Below are 27954 nucleotides of genomic sequence, written 5' to 3'. Positions count from 1 at the left end.
ATGAAAAGCAGAACATAGTCAATTGATAACTACTAACGTTTTTTGTTTATGAGTACGGATCTTTCTCTCTACACCCTACATAACTGTACTACGCTGGTAACACACAATTTACACATGGGGCTTGTCAATGTGAGCTGTGTCATTTTTGTCCCCTTTAGTGTGATCTACTACAAACTAAATGATGGCAGCAGCTATGGAAAATGCTCCCAAAATTTGGGAGTGAGAAGGGTTATTTATTTTAATTAAAAAACAAGTACAAACATTAAAATCAATGAGAAGCAAATACAAAGAGAAAGCAAGAAAGGGATGAATAAATGCACATAATTTATATTTATATTTATGTATTTATTTATATATGTATTATATTGAGTTACAATATATTTTGTGTATTGAGAGATAATTAAAAAGCATAAATATTATTTATACTGATCAGCATTCTTATCAACTTCTATTCTGGGCATGTGGCATGGTACTATATTCATGAAGTTTGATCCTCTTCTGTAAAGTACTTCAGTCTGGTGTTCTTGTTTACTGTCCTAGCAATAGTAGTTCAAAGTTGGTGGTATTTCTGATGTCCTCAAAGGAGATAAGAATTAAAAGATTCATTGATTTGGAATGTTATAGCAGTGCTGGTCTCAGCATATTAGACAGACTGGGTGGGTGAGGTAATATCTTTTATTGGACTGACTTCTACTGGTGAATGAGACAAGCTTTTGCGCATACACAGAGCTCTTCAGATCTGGGAACAAGCTTGTCTCTCTCACCAACAGAAGTTTGTCCAATAAAAGATGTTATCTCGCCCACCTTGTACATTTGATTTGGAAGGAGTTTATTCCACTCACACCCAACATTTGGAACACATTCCTCATTTATGTTTTTGTACCTATATGGGACATGGTTAACATTTACTAGATTAACAATACACAAGTATTGGAGCCAAAAGGGGCTATTTTTCAAATGCTGGCAGTTAAATTGAACCTATATGGAAGCAGAGAAATTACAATCAAGGGTGAATGTTGGTTATATGACATATGGACCTTTATTAGAGGCTTACATAACTCAGGCTGAAGTTTGTCACTCAAAGCTCTCACATCTTTACCTTTAAAATACTTTTCTTTTTGCTTTACTGCCATAATTTGAAACCATATGTAATATTTGACCAATGCATGCTGGTAACAAATGGGCCATTTTGAATTGGCTTTTGTGTATTTTTATTATACAACAGGGCTTTACAGTGTATTGTGAGTATTATTGCTATAACTGGCAGTCTGTCTCCATCAGACTGTTTTTATGAATTTTCATTTCTAGTGTTTCATCGTGTCACTCATACATATTGCTCCCCATTATTTCTAAATTTAGAGTTGTTTTAAATCCTTCAGGCTTGTTTGTTCTTGTCTGTTTTATACTAACTGTTTAAAATACAGTAGCTGTTGCTTATTGATAAATAATTCTGTGTGTTCAATTGATATCTTACGTTTAAAATGGCTACCAAAAGCTGCATTTAGTCTCAGTCAATTGTCATAATAGAACAGATTGTGATTGTGAGTTTTATGGGTTTCTTTTATATTTAATCCTAGCTAAATTAAGTAAATAGTTAAAATTAATTGTGAAGCAAAGAAATAATGACAATTCTTGGTGGGACCAAACCAAAGACTAGAAATTCCTAGAAAGATACACTTATCAAGTCATCATCCTCTGTTTTTTGGCAGTTATCTTGTAGTATCTCTTTAATATCTCCTACCTGAAGTAGCATCTATATCCTTCATTTGCATATGAATAAAATTGTCAAACAGACCTTCTTCATCTCAAATTTCCATGACATCTGCATTTGTCAGATATCAGTTATGAAAAAGTCAGCAAAGTCCCGTGCAGAAAGGGTAGTGAGGTTAGAAAGAGGGAATGGTTTGTGGAGGGAGTCAAAGGCATCAAATAGGCAGCTGAAATTGTGGATGGGGGAGGTAATCAAGGTGGACAAGTAGAGTTGCTTAGCTAGGCAAATGGTAGAATTGAGGAGAAGAAAACAAATTTATGGTGGAGGAAATCAGCATGTTCACAGGACTTCTGCCAGAGACAGTCCACTGCATGAAAGCAAGAATGAAGGAAGTGAATGTTGGGGATGAGCCAAAGTTGAAAGTTGGCAGGGGGATCCTGCAATGGGAGAGAAGGGCAAAGGAGTTAAGGGTGAAGGAGAGTGTAGAATGGATAGAATCAACAACAATATCAGTGTAAGAAAAGGGAGAGAGAGCCAGGAAGGAGAGAACTGAGATAGAAGAGAAGTCATCAACACTGATGTCTTTGAAGCCACAAAAGGACAGAGTGGCAGGACAAAGGGGAAAGGATTGATGGGCAGGTGGTGGTCAGGGAGGGGAAACTCAGTGGTGGAGAGATCAGAGAGAGAGAGCAGAGGTCTGTAAAGACAAGATCAAGTGAATGAATGTTTTGGTGAGTAAGATAGTAGCTCAAATGAGGAGAAGTGAACATGGAGTAAGACAACTTATGGAGTTGGATGGGTCATTAATGTGGAAGTTGAAGGTACCAAGGAGATTGTGAGAGATGGTCATCAAATGGATTTTAACAAAATCCAGTGGCTAAACCTAGAAAAATTCATACTAGAAATAAGTTGAATATTTTTAATACAGGTAATTAACAATTGGAATAACTAACCTAGGGACGTGGTGTATTCTCCTTCACTTGCAGTCTTTATATCAAGAGGGTCCCTTTCTGAAAGATACGCTCTAACTAAATCAGAAGTTATGAGCTTGAAGCAGGAACCACTTAGGAAAATTCTATGGCCTGTGTGTTATACAGGAGATCAGAGTACATCAATGTTTCTCTTCGGGTGAGTCCTGACTCCCAGGTAGGGTGACCACATGTTCCGATTTTATAGGGATAGTCCTGATATTTGGAGCTTTTTCTTATATAGGCACCTATTATCCCCCACCCCTGTCCTGATTTTTCACACTTGCTATCTGGTCACCCTACTCCCAGGGGAATCATGCAAAGCAATTCGGGGTTTATGAGGTACTGAAAATTTTGTTACAATCTAAAGCAAGGAAAATCTGCTCCCCCATTCCCTTCACATCCTTGCCTTTCAAGGTCATGTATTCTTTGCCAACCTATCAAAACACACAATCAAATAAATTATATAATCTTATCATTGGTACAGTTTTACTCTTACTTTTATAGTAAATGTAATGGGATTGTGACATATTTTAATTTAAAATAAGGGGTCACCATCTTGAAAAGTTTAGCAGCACTGGATTAGATTGTCACAATAGTCCTTTCTGGCATTAAAATCTGAGAGTCTGTTAGAGGAAGAGAGAGACATGGGAGACAGAGAGAAGGAAGATGGAGAGGATAGCAACACAGAGGGAGAAGAGTCTGATGCAGTGTGTTCAAAAGAGGGGAAGAAATGGAAAAAAGGAGGGAGAGATTGTAAGTGGCAGGAATAGAAGAGCACACCCTTACTTTTACTGATCCAGGATGGGGAGTGAGAGAGAAAGAGAGGGTGACTGCAGAGGCAATGCCAGCTAGAGTGATACAGGTCTCTGGGAGGAGCAGGAGTTGGCATGAGTGATTAAAATTGTAGACTTTCTGCCATAAAATTAATTACGTTGTGAGGTGGTTTTCTTGAAGAGTTCCCTGGACAATAATTTCTTTGCCCAAAATGAAAATTAACCACATGCATTCTTAATCAATAGGAAATCAGAGGGTGTAATAAGATAAATCACACTATAATACTGCTTCTGGTCTCAGCTAGTGCCAAAGATGTAGGGTAATTATCAGTCTTTCCACTTTCCACGTTGGCGACCACAGGGGTCTGAACCACTTATTCTGTCAGATAATGTGCTTAGCTAGCTCTCAATGAAGTTGCATATCATGGTTCACTACCCTTGATTTCTTTCAGAACAGAAAGTGGCTGGCTTAGTGACTAGTACTAGTGTATCTGTGCAGATCAGCAGATAATTTAGTCTGATCTTGTTTGATTTTATGGGTCTCCTAAAAACTTTGTTTCCACATACCTAGCAGCTTAACAGATAGACATATGATTTCAAGCTGCTAAACATCAAGGACTATTTTAGAAGGGGCAAGAATGCATGTTGAGGGAAAGAAGTGTGGAATTAATGCCTATGAAGAATTTCACTCTGGCTTATACTTGATTGCCTTTCATTTTCAGACATGAATACATTTCATATTATGCATCTCTGCATGTGTTTATATTGTACAAGAAAATCAACGAAAAATGAGATAACTAAATTCTTCAATAAATAAAGTGCTTTCATATGTATATGGTTCTGTAAAATCCAATAAGAGATAAAAGGAAAGTTCTTTACAACTGTAAGGAGGGCTAAACAATAGAGACATTCTTTAAAAGTAACCCCGTCTAGAAATAAAGGCGCACCTTTCAAACCCCCAAATCAATACAGTAGCTTAATGGATTAATATATCCTGGATTTAACTTCAGTTTGAGTCTTTATGTTGCTAACTAAGTTAAATTGTTAAATGGACAGGTAAGTTACCAGTTCAAAATGTCATCTATTTTTTTTTTTTACTTATGAAACAAAATACAAAGGACTTGTCATTTGTTGATTTCGTAATTTCACTTCAATCATAGAATTAAACAAAATGTTTCTGTACTTTAATTTTATTGGAAAAAAATTACTTTCTGTTGTAGAAGTGGATTGGCTGAAGATAAAAGAAATGCAATAAGCTAATAAATCTATCTTCCATATAGCATCATTCTTGGGAGCCAGCCATTTTGAATTTTATATGAGGCATTAATTTAATGAGGCTGTGTTTTAATAAGGTTCTGTAAGAAGGAAAATACAGTAGCTTTAAATTAGCAAGAATGTCATTCCTGAGAGCCTGACAAAGATGTTTGCATCCTTATAAATGAGCTTTGGGTTAAAGTTTAAGGCATCTTGATAGCTGAGCTCAGCATAGAGTCAGTTTGTACGTAATAAGCATTTTCTTTGTCAGCAGTTAGTGCTGGATAATTTTTATGCCAAATAAGTGTGATTGTAACTCAAGAATTCCCCTGGTAATAGATTTTGGGGTTTGGTTTTTTTGTTTGACTTTTGGGGAGAGGGGTTCCCTGTCACAATAAGCACTACCATTTAGTAAACTAAAGAATGGTGGGCGGCTATTGACTCCAATGGTTGTTACAGACACCATCTATTGGAGGAGGAGCTGCATTGTGTAAATATGCCCACTGCTCACTTCTGCAGAGTTAGTATACAAATAAAAGCAATGGTGGGGTGTTACTTAGAAGAAGCCAAAATGCACTGACAGCACTGTACCCAGCACTAACTAGTGTTATCAGTTTCTTACTTTTATGTGCTTAAAAAGTCAGTACATTATATAGGATATTATAGTGGGCACCCCTAAAAAGTTTCCTTTTAATTTTTACAGTTAGATAAGGTGTTACTCCTATGAGCAGGTATTTCCCATCATTAGAATGGGGAATGCTGTTACTTAATGCCAATACCTTACCTAGCAGAAAAAAAAATTCAAAGGAAATGCTTTCCGTGCCCTCCAAGTACATGGATTGCAATATTAAACAGAGAGTGGCCCAGATAAAAATAAATAAAATAGAATTGTAAAACTTGAAAGTGATATCACTATGGTGAATAATTAGACTCCGCCAATGATATTCAAGGTTGTAATATCATACCTATGAAAACTAGAATTCATCCAATTAGGGCTAAGGGTCTGATCCAATACCCACTGAAGTCAGTTGAAAATCTGCTGTTAAGTTTAATGGGCACTAGCTTAAGTCCTAAAAGCTAAATTTACTTTCACTGTCATACTACTAGGGGGTTGCTCAGACCCATTATCTTTTCTTATTTATAAGCTTGTGTATGGTTCTCATTTAAGTGGTATTTGAGTGTCTCAAAAAATTAATGGAATTTATCTTCACTATACCCCTTCAAGGGAGGAAAGTTTTATTCTCATTTTGGGGAACTGAGGTAACAAGAGACAAAGTGACCTATGCAGATCATGTGGGAAGTCTCTGGCAGATCAGGGGATAGGATGCAGACCTTGGGAGTTTCAATCTGGTGCCTTTAACCATGAGACCATCTAGAGACAGCTGTTTAACTGAGATTGTAATGTGAGCGTTTTAAGGGATAGAATAGCAAGTAAGCAAACAGTTTTCAAGTATTGTGCTGGGATGCCAACATTTGGTGGTGGGGCAGGAAACTGGGATAATCTGAAAGTTTATGAGGATCCAGCGGCAGGATTTGCCATGGAGTTTGTGAGAGAGGGAAACTAGAAGGGAGCTCTGAATTCAAGAGCCCCCCAAAATTTATATGAACAAATTTCAAATTTGCTATTTCTATTGTCTGATTGATCACCTGACTGTCATGTTATTGTTTCTTCTCAGTGAGTGGACACTTGAAACATTTCAAATGATAGAATAATAAAGAATGATTTATAAATGGTGAATAATGAATAGTGCAGTGCCAGTCTGATTTTTCAGACCAATATTAATTTATGCTAATTTGCCAATATTTTCATATATGACTATTAACCATGTGAATAAACACAAACAGCCGTTAACAGTGACATGAATTATCTCTGGTTTAAAGCAGAAAAATAATTGTGAATCAGTTTATGTATTATTTGGCCAACTCTAGATGTCTTACATTTTCTCTCTGATAAAAATGAAGTTTGAAAGTGTATTATATATATTTCAACTTTTTATGGAATATTTTCACTGCACCAGTTTTGTTGTTGGGATGTTATTTTTCATTTCTCAGCTAAAATGATTGGAATTTGTAGACTTGGATTATCAGAAAGTCAATTAGATGTTTTGACATTGGACTGTTACACTTTTTATAATATTGTTGTCTCACATTTTTTCTAAGTAGAAGATTTTCAGCTGTCAAAGCTAATATGCATGAACAAAGATTATCTTCATTTTTGTACTTTATAAGAATGGGAATTTGAACTTCCCTTACTGATTTTAACATTAAAGGGGAAACAACTGAAGATACTTGAGAATATGACTATAAAGTGTGTGTGTGTCTGTGTCTGTGTGTGCATTTTATATATGAACAGCCATACTGGGTCAGACCTATGGTCTATGTAGCTCAGTATCCTGTCTTTTGACAGTGGCCAGTGCCAGATGCTTCAGAGGAAATGGAATAGAACAGGGCAATTTTGAGTGATTCATCCCCTTTCATACAGTACCAACTCTGGCAGTTGGAGATTTAGAACGGAGCATGGGGTTGCATCCCTGACCATCTTGGCTAACAGCCATTGATGGACACATGCTCCATGAACTTATCTAATTATTATGTGTATTATAGTCAGGAGCAGTAGAACTGTTTATTATTAAGATAGTATGACAATTTTCATTATAAGACTCTGTTTTCAGTTGCTTATATCTTTTCCAAATTTAAACTACTTGGGCTGAAGTTTTTTTTGGCCAGGTGTCTGTCTGTCTAGCTGATTTACTCTGGAAAATTTCAGCCAAAACAGTGTAGCCATTTCCAAGAACAAGCCCAAGGAAAAAATACATTGTCTTGTCAAATGTAAAAGATTCTGGAGACCTTTTCTTTAAAAAATCTCTAGCACCCCCATGCTTTGGAGCAGGAGTTTAAAATTTGGCAACAGGATGGTCTTTGTATCAGAGATATTCCTTTTGGCATTCCTGTGAAAATCTGCCCAAATTTGGACAAATTATAAACCTATGAAAAATCACAGCTCACACATGCTCAGTAGAGACTTCTTTGATTTTATCAGCTACATTCCCTACAAAGTCCTTCCATCCTGAGCATGGTCCAGCCCAGGGCTGAGCAGGACTTTCTCTGCAATTACAGCTCTGGATTGCTGCAGGCCATGCCAGGAACTGAGATCAGGAACACTATCTCTCCTGTGCTCTCAATGACATCCTTGCTGGACCTAGACAGAAAGAAGGTGGCTAATCTGAATGCAGAGAGGACAAGAGCCAGACCTGCAGAGGAGGAGTAGATGGGGACAGGGAGCCTGGTGGAAGGGAGACTGAAAATGGCATCCCAGCATACTTAAGGTACAGACTGTCACTTCTGTGCCAGACATTGGACCCATCCCTACTGCATTATTGGGACCAGAGACTGGAGCAGTTAAGTCCATTGCAGCGGGTCCAGGGCAATGGACAGATGGTATCAGCCACAACCCTGTCATCTCTTGACAATAACCTGGCACTGGATCAGTCATCTTATTCCCCCAAGGCTTCAACTTGTTCAAAGAGCTTGGGAGGCAGGTAACGGCAGCCTTTGGGGAGACCTACTGAAGTGGTATGGGACTCACCATACAAACTCCTCCATATCCTAACTCATCAATACCAGAACACAGCAATCCTGATCAACAAGAGCTGTTGGAGCTTGTAAAAGTCTTTGGCAAACAATGGCATCATTGGCATAGACATAAAAATGGGCAGATAGAGACAGTACCAGCTCTTGGCTATGGGATTCAAACAGTTTTATTTGCATCCAGCACCAGGGTCTTTGGTGGTTATGGTGGCCAATGAGAAAACCCAGCATGGGCACCAGAAATTGACTTCTAAAGACAAGAAGATGAAGCACCTTAATTGTCTGGGCTGGAAATCCTACTCTATTTTGAACTTCCAGATGAGAATCTCGAACTACCAGGCAGTTTTGGCAAAATACAACCATGTCAACTGGTGTGCTTTAACCATGATTTATTGACAAGCTGCCACAAGAATGCAGGGATGATTTCCAGACTATCTTTGCAGAAGGATGTTTGGTGGCCAGAACCATGCTATAGGTGGCCTTGGATGCAGTAGACACAGGCTCCAGAGTCAGGGTGACATCAATCACGATGTGTCACTCCTCCTGGCTGGTCTTGGCAGGCACACCTAAGAAATGGCAAACAATTGTTGGAGACAAGCCATTTGAGGGCTGCTTGCTCTTCCAGGAGAGGACCTTTTTGTAACCGTGGAGTGCAACAAGTCTCACCACTTCTGTTTGTGGGGGAAGGTCACAGTCTGGGTTCTCTGTCAGAAGCATTTCTCCTTCTGTGGATAGATGAACTATTCTGTGTGTTCCCTCCCATTCCCCTGCTTTGGTGCTACAGAAAATCAGGCAGGACAAAGCCAGAATAATACTCATTGCCCCAGCATTGCCATGGCAAACATGGTTCAGGGATTGCTATGACCTCTCTTTAGCACCGCTAATCACTCTGTCCTTGATCCCTAACCTTCTAGTTCAGAGCAGGGGCTCAGCCTTGCACCTGAGCCTGAACTTCCTCCACTTGGCAGCGTGGATGTTCGCTGGCTGACACCAATGGATAGGGTCAGTTCATGAGACATCTGGCAGATTCTTGCTAGTAGCAGAAAAGACTCAACTAGATCCACTTGCCTCTCTAAATGGACAAGGTACATAAGCTGGGCACAACAGCACGGCATATCCATCAGGCATTCAGATATATAGTAAATCCTGGAGTACCTATTGAACCTGAGGCATTTCAGCTTCTCACTGAGCTCATTGAGGGTCCATCGATGGCCATTTCAATGATTCACTGACTGATTGATCAATCCCAAGTCTTTTACCACCTTATGGCAAAGAGGTTTCTGAATGGTATATTGAATCTGTTCCTGCCTGTCAGGGATCTGGCCCTAGTGTGGGACCTCAGCCTGGTCCTCTCAAAACTGATGGCTGCTCCCTTCGAACCTATGGCTACATGTTCACTGTCCTATCTCTTCATGAAAGAGGCCTTTATCTTGGCAGTTACATCTATCAGAAGAGTTGGGGAGTTTATAGACTCTGATGGCAGAGCCACCATATATAGTCATCCACAAGCACAAAATCTCCATGAGATTGCATGGATTTCTTCTTAAGGTGCTGTCAAAATTCCACATCAATTAAGTCATCCACCTACTTGTGTTCTTTCCCAAGCCTCAATCTGGGAGAGTGGAGTAAAGGCCTCAAATTTTGGATGTGCACAGAGCCATGTAGTGCTACCTGGACAGGACAAAACCATTTCCAGGGTTTCCATGGAGAGAATCAATGGACAGGCTACATCTACACAGAGGACACTGAACTGGATTGCCCAGTGCATCAGGACATGCTACCAATTAGAAGGCTGGCAGCCACCTAACAGAATATGATCCCACTCCACCAGGACATAGTCCACCTCCGTGGCCTCCCTGGCAAACCTGCCAATCCAAGACATTTTCATAGTAGCAACCTGATCGCCTGTACACACATTCACGAAGCACTATGAATTGGTGGAAGTGGCCAGGGATGATGCAAGATTTGGAAGATCCATGTTACAATCCATATTTACAGAGATTCCTCATAGCTGGTCCCAAAGAGGGAGTCATCAGCTGTGGAGTATGTATACAGACAAGAAGAAGAAGTAGTGCTAGTAGTAGTGGTAACTGAGATGTGTAGTCCATATACATATTCCATGACCTACTCCCCATCTCCACTACTTCAGTGTGCTGATGTCATGGGCTCTTGTGGTGGCGAAGGAAATGGGTATGTCAAGGTGACTGAGTCCTTTATGCTCTCCCAAAGTGCATGAGAAGAGGGAAGGGCTGGATATTTTTAAAAGGTTTTTAAGGTGCGGCTTGACAAAGCCCTGGCTGGGATAGTTTAATTGGGGTTGGTCCTGCTTTGAGCAGGGGATTGGACTAGATGACCTCCTGAGGTCCTTCCAAACCTAATCTTATATGATTCTATGATCTGCATTAACCAACTGGCATATGTATACAGACTACGCATCTGAAAGAACATCAGTTACTGTTCAGGTAAGTAATCTCTTTTTCCTTGATGTTAGTCAACTCACTAAAACCAAACTTTTAACAGCGGCCACTAATTGTGTGTGCCACATTTTCTGGGTGCCTGACTTGAGACCCTGGAGCTTGATTTGTAGAAGTGCTAAGCACTCGCCACTCCACCTGAAGTTAATGGGATATATTGAAGTACTATATGAATATATGAAGTACTATATAATGCTAAGTTCCTTGAAAGATTAGTCCTCAGCATTTCAAATTGAGCATCCCAAATTGGTAAATACTTTTGACCTTAATTTCTCCATGCTTCAGTTCCCCATCTTTAAAATGGGGATAATACCAATCCTGATCTCACAGGTGTTTTGTGAAAATAAATGTGTTAATATTTGTGTAGCATTCAGATACTATAGTGATGAGCACCATAGGAAAACCCATGATGAAATTAATTATTTTGTCTTGGAGCCGCATTGGAATAGTGAATAGTAAATAAGGCATTGAGCCACAACTGAACAACCTTAAAAAATATTGAATAGAACTTCATCCATTTTGTGCACTAAGTGAGGCATGGGTGTTGTGCAAAATAATATGTATTCATGTAATTGAAGACAGTATCATACATACACACAAGGGGGCTAAATTAAGGTTACACAGGCAACCTTAATTTGGGCATTTTTAACTTTGGAGTGCTTGATTTTTGCAACCTAAATAATGTTAATTTAACATACTTTTTTTATATGTAATAATATATGCATGTTCAGGAGACTTTGTAGGATACTGGTACAAATTACCATTGTATACTCTTAAGGAAAAGAATTGTCTGTGTTCTACTGACAGTTGGCCTTTAATCATAGTGAAATATGTTAAATGTGGGTGACAGGAAGAGGGATCAGTTTCCCAATACCTTTGTAATCAGCAAGGTATGTGCTCGTTGATTGGTATGTGAGGTCGAATGTATGATGACAGATTTGGTGAAAAGATAAAATCTATAATTTCAATTTCCTTGTTATATCTTAAACAAATAGTTTTATACCAGCCTTTCTTCTGTCATTTCACTTATAACTATAATTAGAATTTTTTATCAGTTCATTCTTTTGATAAGACACAACTTCCTTAAGTGAACTTTATCTATACACTTAAAGGTCAAGCAACTTATAGGGGTTCTTTTTTTGGGGGGGTGAAGGGGGTGTTACTATAAGATCTACATTTGTAATCATTGACTTCTAGCTACGATAAGGTCATTGAAGCAAAAAGGCAATCAAAGAAAATAGCATGAATTGGTTTAAGAGACAGCTAGACATTTTTATGAAGAGAGAGAGCATCGAAGGATACAGTGACAAAGCAGGGATGTGGGGTTCAAATAAACTTAAAGGGGACAGGCTTGTTGGTACAAATGGCCTTTTCCTGTCCAGCAGTTTCTTATGCCCTTATAAGATAAAACAGTTTAAAAGGGTAATAAAGCACTGTCAAAATATTTGACATGTCCTGTAGCTAGTTATTTTGAGCCAATAAAAGTATCTAAATTGACCTAAATGACAACAGTTCAGGTATAAATATATAGAATTTACGACCTGAGAAAGCAAAATACCATGCATCAGTGCTGTTTACAAAGTGATAGTTGTCAGATTCCATCTAAGGGTTTTACTTGACAGGATCTCGTTAGCAAATTTGTGCTTTATAATGTATGCAAAATTCAATGAATTTTAAGAATTAAATTTCATGATTCTGGTTAGAAAGTGGAGATGGAGTTCCAGAATAACCAAAAACAACCCCATTGCAAATTCCCAACTCATATAGTTTTCAAACAGCTTTCACATTATTTGCATTGTAAAAATTTAAGCTTCCAGAATCAATAAGTAGAATACACAGGTGCATGCAAGGAATAAAACATTTTAAATAGCAGATTGTATAGCTAGATGATTAGGAAGTGTGAACATTTATTCCACAAACTGGCACTAATATGTTCGATGTCAGTCTAGGAAAAGTGAAATCTTTTGCAAACAGAATGTTTTGGAAATATTTCCTCAATAACTCTGGAAAATATGTGACAATTTATAAATCTCTCTGTGTGATTATCTCCTATATGCAGTGTAAATAAAAGCCTTGTCCTAAAAGCCATATGAAGACAATGGGCGTCTTGACTGAGCGAGGTGATCAGGATAGAGCCCAATATGAAAATCAAAGTTATATTTCAAGGGCTAGATATAACTCTCATTAAAGTCATAGGGTTTAAGACTGGAAGGAACCAGTAGGTCATCTAGTCTGATCTCCTAGCCAGCAGCACCACCCAGCCACCCACACACTAAGCCAAGGAATGGAAATGACACCACAGAAGACTAGACTATTGTGTGCCATAGGCAATGAATAAGAGGGACCGAGATGCACCAGTACTCGAGGACCCTGCAAAGGCAGGGAAATGATTAAATGAGATATACCCAGATAATAAGTCAATGGAAGTTGGATTGGCCTTAAACTTAATTTTCTGCTTGAAATTACTACTAACACTGATTTTGGACCACTGTTAGGGAGACAAGAGTGTACCCTTAGTCTAAATCCTGATGTAAATCTAGTCAAATCACAAGTTGTTGGGAGCTGGGACATTCTTTGTCATTCTGTATTTCTTTGTGAAGCATCATGGACAGCTACAGTCATGGGCAGCGGGTGAAGCTTCCCCTTAGTGAGGCTAGCTCCTCATCGCACACTCCACCCCCGCTCCATCCCAGGCCTGCATCTGCTCAACTCTGGGCCTCGCTCCCTCCCCCCCTCCCCCCTTTTTCTGCTCACTGCATGCGTCCCTCCTGTCCTTCCCCTCTCGTCCCCCCTTGGCCTCCTTGCCACGTGCATCTCCCCACTTCCCCGCTCTGCCCCCCTCCACTCCTCCGCACCTCTCCTTCCCCTGATGCCCTCACCGCCCTTCCCCTGACCCACGTTTATTTATTATGTGCCATACAGGTTCCTGGGTGGCTGAGGAGGTGGTAGCTGCTACTCAGCATCCCTGGTTCATCAGTAATCTCCCTGGAGAGTCCAAGACACCCGGGAAGCTGAGTAGCAGATATTGCCTCCTCAGCCGACCAGGAACCTGCAGGGCACATAATAAATCAGCAAAAAGTTGCAGCGGAAGCCCACTCCTAGCAGGGAGGGGAAGAGGCGGGGCCACCACAGCCCAGGCATCTGGCAGCAGGTCTGTGCTGTCTGTGTTATATCTGCCACCCATGGTTACAGTGCTGCAGGAGCAATAAATAACTTATTATATGTTACTGCCATCTTTAAACACTGTCAAATTAGAAATACAATAAATAGAAAAATCAGTGATGCTGAGTTCAGGTTCCTCAGAAAGAATTAACCAAACGAGTAATCACCTAATATGATTTATTTTAAACATGAAGATCCATTTGAATAAAGTAACCTTCAAGTGGAAGAATGAAAAATAATCTAATGCCGTCTAACAAAGCTTCAAAGTCAGATTGTCATTTTTTTCTGGCAGTGAAGCGCCCACATTATCTTTTTAATGTTAAAATCTGTTCAAGTCAGTGAAATATCTTTAATGAACTTGAGGGCAAGTGTTCAAAGAAACCTGGGGAAAGGCTAATGTCTTTGAACTATGTAGAAGAAGTTTATCCTAGATTAACTTGATCTTTTAGTTTACCCTGTCTTGTAATCTAGTAACAAAGATCTAAGCATCAAGAGTACCCCTATATTGCAGTGAAAGGCCAGGCTAAATCTAATATATTGTAATATAGAAGTTCATCATTTCCTTTAGATATGGTCATTTAAAAATAGGAGGGCTAGCACAGAAACTTATTTTGCATTGTGACCATATATGTCTCACTCCTTCCATATGACCAGTCAGGGAATCATTAAGTATTATATTTTCTTTAGATTTGTTACTACTTTGTAATTTGAAAACAAAACTTCATTTTTGTTTTCATTTTATCTTACTTTTCACTATACTTCCATCCAGTTCAACCTTTCATCACCCAAATGTGGAACAATGTGTCTTCAAATGTGGAAGAAATAATAAAATCTGGAACAAATTATGAAATTATGGAGCAGGGAAATGCAGAAATGTATCGAAATAAGCACATGAACAGATAGGCTCTGATGCACATGAAGTCTGTTATGAAGGACACATTATTTTTAGTTTGAACTTCTGCTTTTAAATTTCACTGTAATCTGATATAGCATTTGTTTTGTTTAGTACTTGAAGAACTTTTGGTGTTAACAGTATTCTTTTCTACAGAAATTCCTTTGAATTTTAGAATTTGTACTCTTTCCAGGTTACAATAAGAAAAACATGGAAGAGATTCTAATAGAAAAACAACACTCAGTTTTGCAGCTGGCAATCACAATGCCTATAGTGCCACTTTTATTTTATTAAGTGGAACAGGTCAATTTAATAGAAGAGCTGGATATATTCCTTCCCTGGTGAAAATAAAATAAAGAACTAGTAGAATTTGAGTGATCCATCATCTCTCCATTTTTTAATCATTTTGTGTAACATCATTTAAGATCCATGTGATTTGGTATATTCATATAGGAAAAGAAGAAATGTTGCTACTTAAATGGGAATGGAGGATATGCTTTATTTTAAAAAGCACTAGAATATGGTCTTTTTTGCAGATATACAATATTTCATGTGTCACTTTGATTTTGCTCTGCTCTGTCTGAATGTATAATTAACATGTACAATGACAATTAAGGTAAAAGATACTATAGTACATAGTAAAAATCAGGTAAAAAATGTTAATTTATAGAAAAACTGAACTTTTAAACAGAGAGCTGTAGCAATAGAGAAAAATGGTGTAAAATGTGGGTCAATGAATGAAAATGATTGTAAAACATTTACTTTCACATAAATCTTCATTCAACATTCATAATAAAGGATACTATATTTTCTTAAATTGTAGTTTGCACAAATTCTGGTCATTTGGGATGAAATCCTGGCTTCATTAATGTCAATGGAAATTTTGACATTGATTTGAATGGACCCAAGATTTCTCCCTGGGTTTTTTAGGCAATAGTTTTTTATGCTACCTTTTTCTTCCATTTCCTACAAATTTATAATCTATATAAAGCAAAAGGAAAACTGGAATTTTTCTGAAAAGTTAGGTTAGTGACCACTCCTGTATAACTGAAGTCAAATACCATACAAAAAGTTAGTTGAGCTAATGGGCTGGTTCCAGCACAGCATACGTTTTGAATCTGGGGTTTCTTAGTTATTGAGGGTGTAGGATTCTGAATGCTTTTATCCTTTTATTGGTGAATGCACTAAAGTGCATGCAGACAGAGAATGTTAAAGTGGCAGTCAGATAAACTTGTTAAAGCAGTGGGAGTTTTTCCTTTCTTTCTACCTGACTTTATCATCACAGTGGAGTTAAAAGGCAATTAACCCTTCAGCTCTTTTCTGGCCAGTTTATTGGCATTTTACACACAACTGTTGAATAGACAGAGCCATATTAAAAATTCCAGCAAAGCTAGCCTGGGGATAACAGACTCTAAATTTCAGGTTAATTTAAGTTTCCTTAAGAGGAACTGTTGCCAAAAAGCTCAAGTAAAATAATTTAAATACAGTACCTGTGCTCCATTTTCCAGTTGATGGAAAATTGTAGTAGTCTTGCTACATGCTGTGTTACATTTCCAGGGAAATATTTTTATAAAGAGTGTTTGATGAAAAGTTTATTCCTTTAGTAATAACAGGGTACCCACTGTGTTACTTAAGGCAGTGAACGTAGTGGGCAGAACTAGACATTTTCTTCATAGTAACAATGATCACACTTTACATTTCTATAGTTTCCATCTGAGGATCTCAAGGCACGTTAAAAACATAGGTTACTTGAACCTTTCAATATCCTATTGAGGTAGGTTTTGTTATATCCATATTACAAAACTAAATCAGAGAGTTTGAAAAGGACACTCTCACCTCAAAATTTGTCCGAAAATTTAGATTTTGTTTTTTTGCTTTGTTTTTAAAAAGGCAAATGGGAATATTTCCAGGTTTATTTTTAATTTCAACATTAATAGTTGTTTTTAAACAAATACACATTTCCTATGAAGTATTTACAGCCCCAAATGTTGAGAACTTAAAAGTGACACTAGCTTCATTGTTACTCATAAATGAAGAAAAGAGAGAGAAATATATAGTGAGAAGTACCAGTAGAAGTAGTCAGAGATAAATTGGAGTTTTAAAACTATTTCAGTTTTAATAATCTTATGCTTCCAATGAAATATATGACAGAACTCCCATTTTCTTCAGTGGAAGCATTATTGGGCCACTAAAGATGTATTAGTTATTTATGTGAAGAAATGCATTTGATTAAAACTTTGAAGCTGATTCTGATCTCATTGACACTAATGTAAATAAGGAGGATCTCCTCTGAGGTCAACTGACTATCATCAGTGAAAAACAGATGCAAGTGAGGACAGAAATAGGGCTATTATTTTTAAGATGAATATCTATTTAAGTAAATTGCCAAAGGTCATATAAGGCCTGATCCAGTGTCCACTTAAGGGAATGGAAAAACTCCCATTGGCTTCAGTAGCCTTTGGTGAAGACCATAGAGAATCAGTGATTTAGAGATTTAGAGAACTTAAAGTTTTTATCCCTCAAATTTTGTTAGTTTGGCCTCTCAGTATAGATCCACAAGTTTACACACAAAGAATAAGTGAGACTTTATGTACAGTTTATCTTAACAATAAGCAAAATAAACAAAAGCACCATTGTTACCCAGTTTCAAACTAGTAGCCTGTTTTTTTCACTTAGCAGTGCTACAACTGGAAGTGAGTGTCATAACCAGAGTATTAATAGGCCCTTTATCTAAAGTGATAGATATCTGTGTTGCAGCACTGAATGTTAAAGGCTCAACTCCTGCTTTTGATATACGATGGAGCCTTGTTATAGTTGCATATAATAGAATTTTTTTGGCCTTTTCTCTTAAAAAAATACCTAGCATACTACATGCCAAAAAGTTCAATAAATATTATTTAGGGAGCATATCAAGCACTTGAAAGTTAGGAAATGCCTGATTTAAGCTTGCTTGTGCAACCGTTACTCTTCTACCCTGTACATATGTAGTATGATAGTCTTCAATTACATGATCACTTACTATTTTTTCCACAGGGCCTTCTTATGTTTCAGTGCACTGCATGAATGGTGCTAAGGGAATGAATCAGGATTGCATAGTGAATAAGGTAGGTGAGAGGGAGGATAGTCATGAGTTTAAGGCAGGGGAATGGCAAACATAACTTGGTTCTATCCATGTCTCTGCCCTGGATTTCTCATATGACAATTAGCAAATCACTTAAGTCAAAATGTTTGCATTGTATGACCTTTATTTTCGGGTTGCCCAGCTTTAGGCTCCTGGCCTGATTTTCAGAATCCTGAGCACTTATGACAACATAAAATCAGTAGAAACTTTGGGTCTTAACCAGTTTGACCATAAAATAGTGTAGTTTGGATGAATGATCACAGCGTTGCAAGTCAGGAAGTCCTGAATTCACATCCTCTTTCTGCTAACGATTTGTAGTATGGCCTTGGATAAATCACTTTGTCATTTTATCTCAGTTTCCCATCTATAAAATGAAGATAATATTTGTACCCCTTTCTCACAGGGATGTTTTCTGGATAAATCAGTTATTCTGTCTATACTACTTTGAACATATGAAGTGCTATAAAAATGTGGAGTACTTTGAAAAATCAAGCCATAGCTGTCTCAAATTGGGGGCCAATCACTGAGGCACCCAAAATGTGTGAGACTTTTGCATCTTTTGACCATATTGGCTCTGTATCTTAATCTCCCAACTGTGAAATGAAGATAATAGTACTCTCCATGTCACAGGGGAAATATAAAATTAATTTATGGTCATGAGGGTCTCAGATATTGTGATGATGAGCAGCACTGAAATGCGTGTGAAACAATTAATAATAAATAAATGCTGGATTTGGATGGTGTTCAGTTAATAAGGTATAGGACGCACATTAAAAGATTAGCTTAATACAAAATATTTTACAGATGCCTTTTTCCCTCAGCACTGTCCAGCCTGTGCACTGAATGAGGCATGGGTCCTGTGGAAATAATAGCATGTTATCATGTAATTAAAGACTATCATAATTCATGAACCGAATGGGGCAGAATTAAGGTTGCATGGACAACCTTAAACCTGGCATTTAATAAATTTCAAGTGCTTGACTTTGCAATGTAGATCATTTTCTTTTAACATGCTTTTAATATATGCTATACTAGAGCTACATCTACACTTGGAACTAGGATTGTGATTCCCACCTCAGACTACCTTTCATTGAGCTACCTACATACTCAGGCTACCTTTCATTGAGCTAGTTTTCTAAAAATAGTAATATAGTCACAGTAGCATGGACAGCAGCGAGTGGCAGCCCAGGATAGCTGCCACAAATACATACCCAAAGGGCTCAAGGGGGGTTGTATTTGAAGCAGCTAGCCTGATGAGAGTTTAACATGATAAGAGTTAGTGCAAGTATGCCTACATGACTGGGAATTACAACTGTAGCTCCAGGTGTAGACACAGCCTGGATCTCCTAGATTTGTGGTAATAAAGGAGTTTAAACATGTTTGGAAAAAATAGTTCCTTTTCATGTGTTCAAAACATGAAGTCTAGCTAGAAAATGTAGTTTTAGTTTATTTCAGTTAATGTTTAAGGCATTATTGTATTAGGAGTAAATAAGCATAGCCTTCATAGAGAGACAACACTGAACAAAATCCTTTCTTGAAAGTTTAGCCCCCTTTTCTTACTTTCTAAACTGCAAAAAGTACTATAGATAACTGCAGCTTTTATTTCCAACCTGACCTTCAAGGTTCTGAAACTAATTTGCCATACAGCTTCTTAAAGTCTGCTCAAGGACTTCCTTTAGCAGAAGAATGTGGTTCTTATTAAGTACATCCTATAAGACCCAGGAGGATTGCATGCAAAGGAAATAAGACGGAGACACAAATGAATTTCCATCCTCCAGTCAGATACATGATATTGATGACCACGATATATGTGAAGGTTATTGTTAAGACGACAAAGAAAGAGAATTAAAGCAAATGTCTGACAAATTGGCTGTCTTTATGTGCATAGATGACAAGGGGTCTATATGGCTAACCAGAAAGAGGAGATGCAGGCATCAGGCCAAATAGTGATATAGTCAACAAATCTGTTTGATTCACATGCTTACATGTAACTTCTCTTTTAAATAAGGCCTCATATTAAATTACCTCACCATGAAGGACTTAAAAGTTTTTACATGAAAAATGATACTTTCTTTATTCCAAGTGTTGCTTCACTTGTATGAATTTTATTTCTTTACCATACTACCAAGATGTTCTGTTAAGGTGTTCTGTGGCACTTCTGGAGGAAATGTTTTTTCCCTTAGCTCTTTCTTTAATGAAATACACTAGATATAACCTATTACCTGCAAAATCAACTTTTTTAAATTTTAAGTTTGTTTCCTACTATAATTCTGTTGATGCTGAGGGGTATGTCTTTTCTATATGACTAAGTATTTTCTCATTAAATAGCAATGAAAGCTGATTGAGTATGGACCATAATAACATTAATGTGACATTGCTTATGATTTGAGTTGTAGAAGTTTTGGTTCTACTATATCTTTAGTACTGTAACTGAATGTATGTTTCAGAGCCTCAGAATGCATTTTGAGGAAGTTTTATACAGCACACTGACATTGCACAAGTGTAAAAATGGACTTCTAGGCACAGTCATTATATGTTATTCTTCAGAAACATGTAGAAACTTAGTTAATCAGGGGTTCTAATATAACTTACCTATTAAACTGCTTTAAAGCATGAAATCTGATATTTTCACCATGACTAATCCATGAAATTTGTCAACTTTATCCATGATTTACACAAGCTCTATTTGTAAGGAGAACTTATTTTAGTCCTAAGGCATGGAACATTATTTCCCAGCATGCTTTTAGTATCTTTTTACTAATATGTATAAACAAAGTGTGCACATTCAATATATTATTTCAAGATCAGGAGGTAAAATATGAGGAGCACTCAGAGTAGATTTCTCATTGCTGAGTATGAGAGTCTTAAGCCACTAAGCAGAAAATAACCTATCGTATGAAAGTTGGTAAGAATGGTTGTGATCATAAAGTTTACCTAAAATAATTGGATAACTTGCTTGCAGATTAAAAACATGTGTGATAGTTGTATGTCTTTATGTTTTAGTCTACATACAGAATTAATTGCTGTCAGCATAAAGCAGACCAAACAAAAAATAGATTTGCATCAACTCTTGGTTTAGGAAAAAAATTGAATGACAGTGAGCATAATTCTGTTTTGTATTTTGAGGAAGGAGGTGGCTATAGAGCATTCACATACTGTAGCACAATACTATATATGGGAAAAATGAGAATCCTTTATGTAAATGTAATATCCAAATAATATCTTCAAATGGAAAAAAGGGAGAAAAATCTCTTGCTTCTAAAATATTAGTCCACTCCAGCTGTCCTCCATCATTTGGTGGGAGAAAGGGCTGGGGAAAGGCCAAAAAGCAAACTTTCACAAAACATCCAATTTTTAACAGAGCATAATGTCTTAATCAGCTTTTACAGAATTGCTGTGCACCATACATGCTATAAATGTACAATACATTCACACTTAAGTAATCACGCTCCCTGTAATGATGAAAACAAGATGGCTACTTATTTATACAATTACACAATACTATAGATGACAGAAATACAGTATTGACTAGTAAAGTGAGCAAGAGACTAGACACCTGACTTTTATTCCTATACTCTGCCCAGAGTTCCAGCCCCCTAAACCTGCTGTTTATATAGATAACCTATGCTTTTGCACTGGTGTTTGGTTCTTCTATTCCTGGCCTCTGTCACCAGTCAGCATGGCTCATGTTGGATTCAGGGCCAGCCCTAGACCAAATGGCGCCCCAGGGGAGGAGCATGTTCAGTTGTCCCACCACCCCACTCCATTTGTTAAATTTTTTAATACTTATTTTTTATTGAATTTGTAACCCATTTCATTGCACAATTTGCATACATGATTTATCCCTGTTGTATAAAATGATAAAATTTGCACAGATCTGTAAATCTGTGTTTATTCATGAATCCACATACAGAATACCTGAAACATTTGACTTCAAACATTCTATTTTCCCTTTCATTACTAACAACAAAAACAGCACTCTGAGCCTGGCATTTCAAGTTGTAAAATACTTGAATATAGCCACTTTTCAGTTATTTGTGAATGGGGGTAGCCATTTGAAATTTTTAAGCAGAATTTTTTCATTTGCCTAACTCAAAAACATCTAAATGGATTTTCTTCAAGCCTCCTCCAAAAAAATATTACATTTGGTGAATCTCAACCCCCTCTGCCCCACAAATGGAACATTCTGAGAATGTTCTGAATGAGTAAAAATAGGAGTATATAAGAAAAGTAAAATTTCATAGAATCATAGAGAAGTTGGAAATGGAAAAGATCTACTGATCTTCTGTTTTCATACAACACCTTTTAATGTGGTATCTAAGAGTTATAAGATTATCCAGTCCATCTCTCTGCAAATATAAGACTTCCCTGCAGTACCTTTACATGTTCATTGCCAGTGAATACTATAATACAAAATACATGAATAATCAGTAAAACTTATATAGACACTCTGTTACTGATTCATTCCAGATAACTGAGCCATTTGGGGCTATTATTTGCATATATATTCAAACTGATATACAGGGAATTGTCCAGCAAAAGATTGAAGACATGCTTCTACAGCAGCCAAAGAATCCCAAATGTTTTTGGCTTTAGCCCTCTGATGCAGCAGTTTCAGTGTATAGTCATGTGTATCCCACATTCAGATTCTTCTCCTTTATTGTTCCTCTCTTAAAAACGTGCTGCCTTGTTATCCATATAAAACATAATCTTCCAAAATGTAAATTGGGCTTAGAGAAATCACCCATAAATTCTACATCCATTTTTTTTCCAAAGCATACAGTTATCAGCGAAAAGTGCCCTTAGTTTGCCTGTATTATGTCACTCATGTCTAGAAAGAACAGAATCCTGCTGTTTTCGAAGCTGACCTCCTGTTGCTATTTGGCCATTTGTAGGATTCTGTCCCAATTCCTTTAATCCAGTATTTTTCAATAGCACCATATTTGGAATCATTTGCAAATTATTTTTCTTCTCTGTGTGGTTGTCTAAGATGGAACAACATATATTGAAATTCAAATTTTAATGTTCTTTTTCCTCAAAAGAAAGCATAAAGAACAGTCTCCTCAACTCTCCTGGGTACAATTTCTACACATATATATTATTATTCTTTGATCTGTTGTCCAGAAGTTTTATTGTACTTTATTATTATATACATCAGATCCAGTTCATGGTTTGTTGCTGCAGTCAGGTTTACCATCTTCTTAAGTTGTTTTTTCCCTGTTATAACTCTCTATTCTGCATTCATTGATCATTATTCCTATTATATCAAAGGTTAGCTGATATCTGTTCAACCTGCCTGTACAAAGCCTTCATTAGTTCTTTCATTGTGGTCAGCCTCTTCTAAGGTGAGAATCCAAATGAAGATGGCGTGGCTGATCTAGCTGATGCATGCTCAAAGACATTCCTGTAAGGAAATCTGTTTTAGCCCTCTTTGCTTTACTTTTTGGCATTTGGCAAAGACTTATAGCTAGCTTGAATTTGCCAGTAACTAGTTTCAGTAAAACTATACATTGATTCCCAACATAGCAAAATATAGACAAAACAAACTTAGGGCCAGATTGAGATATCCTTACTCACACTGTCTAGCACTTTACTGTACGATTAAATCTATTGACTTCAGCAGACACTACTTGTGATGTAAGGTACTATTCCAGACTATGAGAATCACCGTCTGGCCCTTAAAGAGCTGGGGCACACAGGCATGTATGTGTGCTCACTTTATCAGTTGGCCTTTCTCTGTTGAGAGAAGTACATAGGAAATAGTTTACTGAACAGTTAAAAATGGTTGATTGATGATGATGATCATTTTACCATTCCAAAAAAAGAGAGGATTTCCTCCTGCATCAAGTGGTATTATATGTGCCTTAGATGTAATTTTTTTAAAACCCATAATGCTGTGCATTTAACTTTACCTGTGTGTACTTTTCTAAAAGATTAAAGATGATATTAAAGAAATGACACACAGTTGAATAATTGAATAGTATGTATTTCAGTTTTAGCAAATTTCTAATGCTAGCAAATATGGTACATTTGTGAGGCCAACTTTTAAACTGTACCATGTTTTCTTGCTTTCTCTGAGGTTGCTTCTAATCCACTATTCCTTCACTTTGCTGACTCTTTACTGCCAGAAGCCACTCCAACCTTTAGCTGATGTGAAACACCATCTCCAGAAACACCAACTCAGTAATGTGGGGGGAGGGAGGAGAGAGGATGAGAACAGGTTAGTAGTACCAACAGCTACTGCAGTGAGAGAATATTTAGTCTACTAACAGGTTTTGCTGATTGTGATGGAACAAAGAAGTTAGAAGAAAGAAGACAAAAAAGGGAAAGAAAAAGGCATGAGAGTATATGTGGAAAAGAGAGAAGAAGAGAAAAATGCAGAGCAGACTAAAAGAAAAGAGTAGGGAGAAGAGGGTATGAGAAGAGAGGAAACTGGGACAAATTAGAAGGAAGGGCGATATGGAGCTCTTCCTATATAGTTTGACCACAGACAATTACAGTTGGCAGGTACTGTATATGAGATTTGTCCATAAATAATATGTAAGGCCCTACTTGCTAAATTGCAGAAATTGCAGATTCTACAATATTGGGCTTCCACCACTATTTTGACAATAGGAGCCCTGCCGTGCGCGAGGTGGACAGCGGGAGTCCCAGTCTCTCCAGGGCTGAGAATGGGGGCCCCCCAGTCAGCCCTGGACCCCACTCTCAGCCCCGGGTGGCTGACAGCAGATAGCAGAAAAGTAATAACATACTTTATTATCAAATAATAAGGTCCAAATAATTAGGTCCATTATTACTTTTCCGCAATTTTCCATGGCTTCTCTGCAACTCAGCCACAAATTTTTGACAATCATCCTGCAATTTAAGTAGGGCCTTAATAATATGTGAATATTTCTAATTGTAGAAAGATACATAAAGGAAAGAAACAATTATCAAGGGATTTATTTTACAAAATATAAAGTAGAAAGATTTGTAAGTACTCCTTCCATAATATTCATTTGAGAAATTTTGTAGATCTACTGGTCCTTTTCCATTTGTGCTTTAAAATTAATTTAAAGCCTTATTGTTATGCTTCAAATTATGAAATCTTCCAAGGTCAATGAGTGAAGTAATTGACCTGCCTCCTGTAGGAAAAAAATATGCAAGATAAATTACATAATTAATTTTAATTACATAATTACAATGTTTAATGTGTGGGGGTCAAAGGGTACTATTACATTTAGAAGTTATGGCAAGGAACACAAAAATAAGCAACATAGTTTAATTCTGTGTTTCTTTAGGGTTTTATAAAAGGGGTTCAGTATGAGCTATCCTTGACCTTAAACATTGGATGATTATGGCAAATAATATATTGCTGTTATACTTTTTAGAATCATAGAGACACCTTTGTAAATGACTAAGTGCACTTTACCAAAGACTTCATTTAGATTTAAAGTATACTAAAGTTAATCAGCAGTGGGAACTCAACTGACAGCAATTTAATTTGATTGGGTAAGGTAATTACGTGATTACCAGTAATGTTTATATATACACAAGGATATTTTTATTGGAAAAACCTAATTGCTTTCTTACTAAGAAGAGAAAAAACCAAACAAATTTGTTGTCACAGGTTAAGAGGATATCCTTCACTCCTCTATGAAACAGCTTCTTGTTATATTTTAGAGACAAAATGAATTTGTTTTACCTCAGAACATTTGCTGATCTGCAGCAGGATTATATTAAGTTCTTTTTTCTAAAATAAAAGTAGTGCTGTCATTTTTTTTTTAATATATATTTTTTAATTTTTTGGAGTATAAATCTTATCACTTATGCAGTAATTTAGTGGTACCCTAAAGATTTTGTGATACTGGTCATTCATGATCCCCTTTAATGTGCAAGAATCGTTACTTAAATACATCATGGTCTATTTTTCCATCTAGAAAATGTATATAGGCCAAACTTAAACCTAAGGATCCAGATTATTAATGTTTTTTTGGTTTCCCTATGTTTAAAAAAAAAAAAAAAGCAATTATTTACAATACCAGAGTTTGAATAGCCAGGTAACAGAAACAATGTGCTGCATGCTTATGAGACTGGATTTAGAGCTGCCTTCTGGGGCATTGCTGAGTAAAATCTCATTTTATGTAGTAGAGGCCTGATGCAAAGCCTATTTAAAGCAATGAATCAGGCCTTGATTTTTCCTGGACTAGTGGTATATGCCACTTTGCAGAGTTGCATCTGATATCATTCAAGAAATGCAAGCAGGAAACTAAAGATGATAAGAACAACTTAGCTCCTTGTTGCCAGTTGTTGGACTCATCTAATCAGTGGGACTGGGATGCTGGCCAATAAATCCTGACTCTTGAGTTAAATCATTAATGCAACAGAATACTAAACAGGCAAACAAATGAAATTTCAAATCGATTAATTACAATATGACAAGAAGTTTTCTCATCCAGATATATTTTTGGTTGTACAAATATATTATTTTGCTCTCATACTTGTTTTTCCCTTGTGCATGTTTTTAATAAAATATTACAATTTTGAATGTGTTGTTTTTTTAAACTAGATGATCCAGTCACTGTTGGAGGCACATAGCCATGGCAAAATCTCATGCAATACATTGATCACCTATCCAACCTTTGCCTAGAGTGTGATCCCCAGTTCCTTCAAGAGATCCATCTTTACCTGTCTATAAAGAAGAGGAGGAGTGAGACATCTGGGATAACCACATATCAAAGTTTAACACCAGAGCAGGTTGAATCTTAATTTATATTGTTTTCTAAATCAGTTGCCAGTACTGACTGAAACATTTGCTGAAGATTTTTCATTGATGCATATTGTAATGTCGTTAGAGAGATTGCAGCATGTGACAAGTTTTTACCATCTTAAAAACGTCTTGATTAAATTCCCCACTTACCAAAATTATGCACACATTTTTCACAGGACCAAAGTGTGAAACTGAACCCCAAGTCAGTCCAGTAGTCTAAAGATATCCGCTAATGATGATCATGTTTAGTGATGTCTTTGAACATGTCTCTTGCACACATGCCTAACACAAGTCAGAAATGATTAGTTAAGAAGTCCAGAACTGTGGAGGTTGTGTTATTCTTACACCACCTTGAGCTTATGTAGTTGAATGCAGGATCTTCCGCAAATACACTCATTTTCACTCACTTGCTCCAGGCATATTAAACCTATATTTCTTACCCTTCCATTACCATGAGAACTTTAATATGCACAGAACAGACAGGGTTTCACTTACTATCCTAAGGACTGCCCTTCCAGGAGTCTAGCACAGCCCACACACAATCCTGGAATATGTCCAGTTTTTTTTCCCCTAAGCAGAATGTGAACCTATGACCTTATAGGCCTCAGGCAAGAGGGCTGCCTACTGAGCCACCAATACCCAGTCCATCAATGAGTTTTAAATGCCAGTTGCTGACTTTGCAGAGATAATGACTTCAGTGTGTAAAGATTTTCTTGTGGAGTCCATAGCCTCACATATGGTGTGACAGAATAAATATGCTGAAGCCATTTTAGATCTGTTGTGTAATTGAACTATCTTGATATAACAGTTTTTGTAGTACATTTCCATTCAGGAGATATTATTGAAAGTGACACTGATACATAGGTTTAGGCCCAGAACGTAGATATTGTAAAAAGAAGATTTAGCAAAAACAGAAATGTTTTCATGAAGTTGTTGGAGTGGAAATTTCAGTGTAAACAGCTTTTGTTTGGATTTAAACATTCTCCTGCAGGATTTGCAATCCAGAGATTGCAGTGTTATTTTAGTGAATGAGAACCAGAAAGTATATGTGCTAGTAACCAAGAACCAGATACTGAAAGTAATGAGTCAATTTTTATTATGTTTGTTAAATGAAATGCAAAGAGTAAAAAAAATATAAATCTTGAAAGGTTAGATTTAAAAATTAGTTCAAATATAATATTCCAAGGCAACATTAGTAACACAGGTAAAGGAATTTGTTTTTTAATATTATTTTTAACCTGACAGTATCTCTTTTTGAT

General features: G+C 37.0%; 1 protein-coding gene across 5 annotated transcripts in view; it reads left to right on the top strand.

Annotated features, from left to right (window-relative positions):
* ERC2 (ELKS/RAB6-interacting/CAST family member 2) overlaps positions 1-26816 on the top strand; it is a 685232-nt gene extending 658416 nt beyond the window's left edge. For all 5 annotated transcript variants that reach the window (XM_067544466.1, XM_067544470.1, XM_067544472.1 and 2 more), the window contains one exon: positions 26495-26816. In XM_067544466.1, the coding sequence (XP_067400567.1) occupies positions 26495-26575 (81 nt within the window). In that variant the 3' untranslated portion in view covers positions 26576-26816. The remainder of the gene's footprint in view (positions 1-26494) is intronic.
* Positions 26817-27954: the final 1138 nt, after the last annotated feature.

Source organism: Emydura macquarii, unplaced genomic scaffold (assembly GCF_026122565.2).
Source record: "Emydura macquarii macquarii isolate MOO-44397 ecotype Brisbane River unplaced genomic scaffold, CSIRO-AGI_Emac_v2 contig_968, whole genome shotgun sequence".
In the NCBI taxonomy this organism is placed as follows: Eukaryota; Metazoa; Chordata; order Testudines; family Chelidae; genus Emydura; species Emydura macquarii.
Note: the sequence above shows the minus strand (reverse complement) of the source record. Positions and strands in the feature narration are given on the sequence as shown.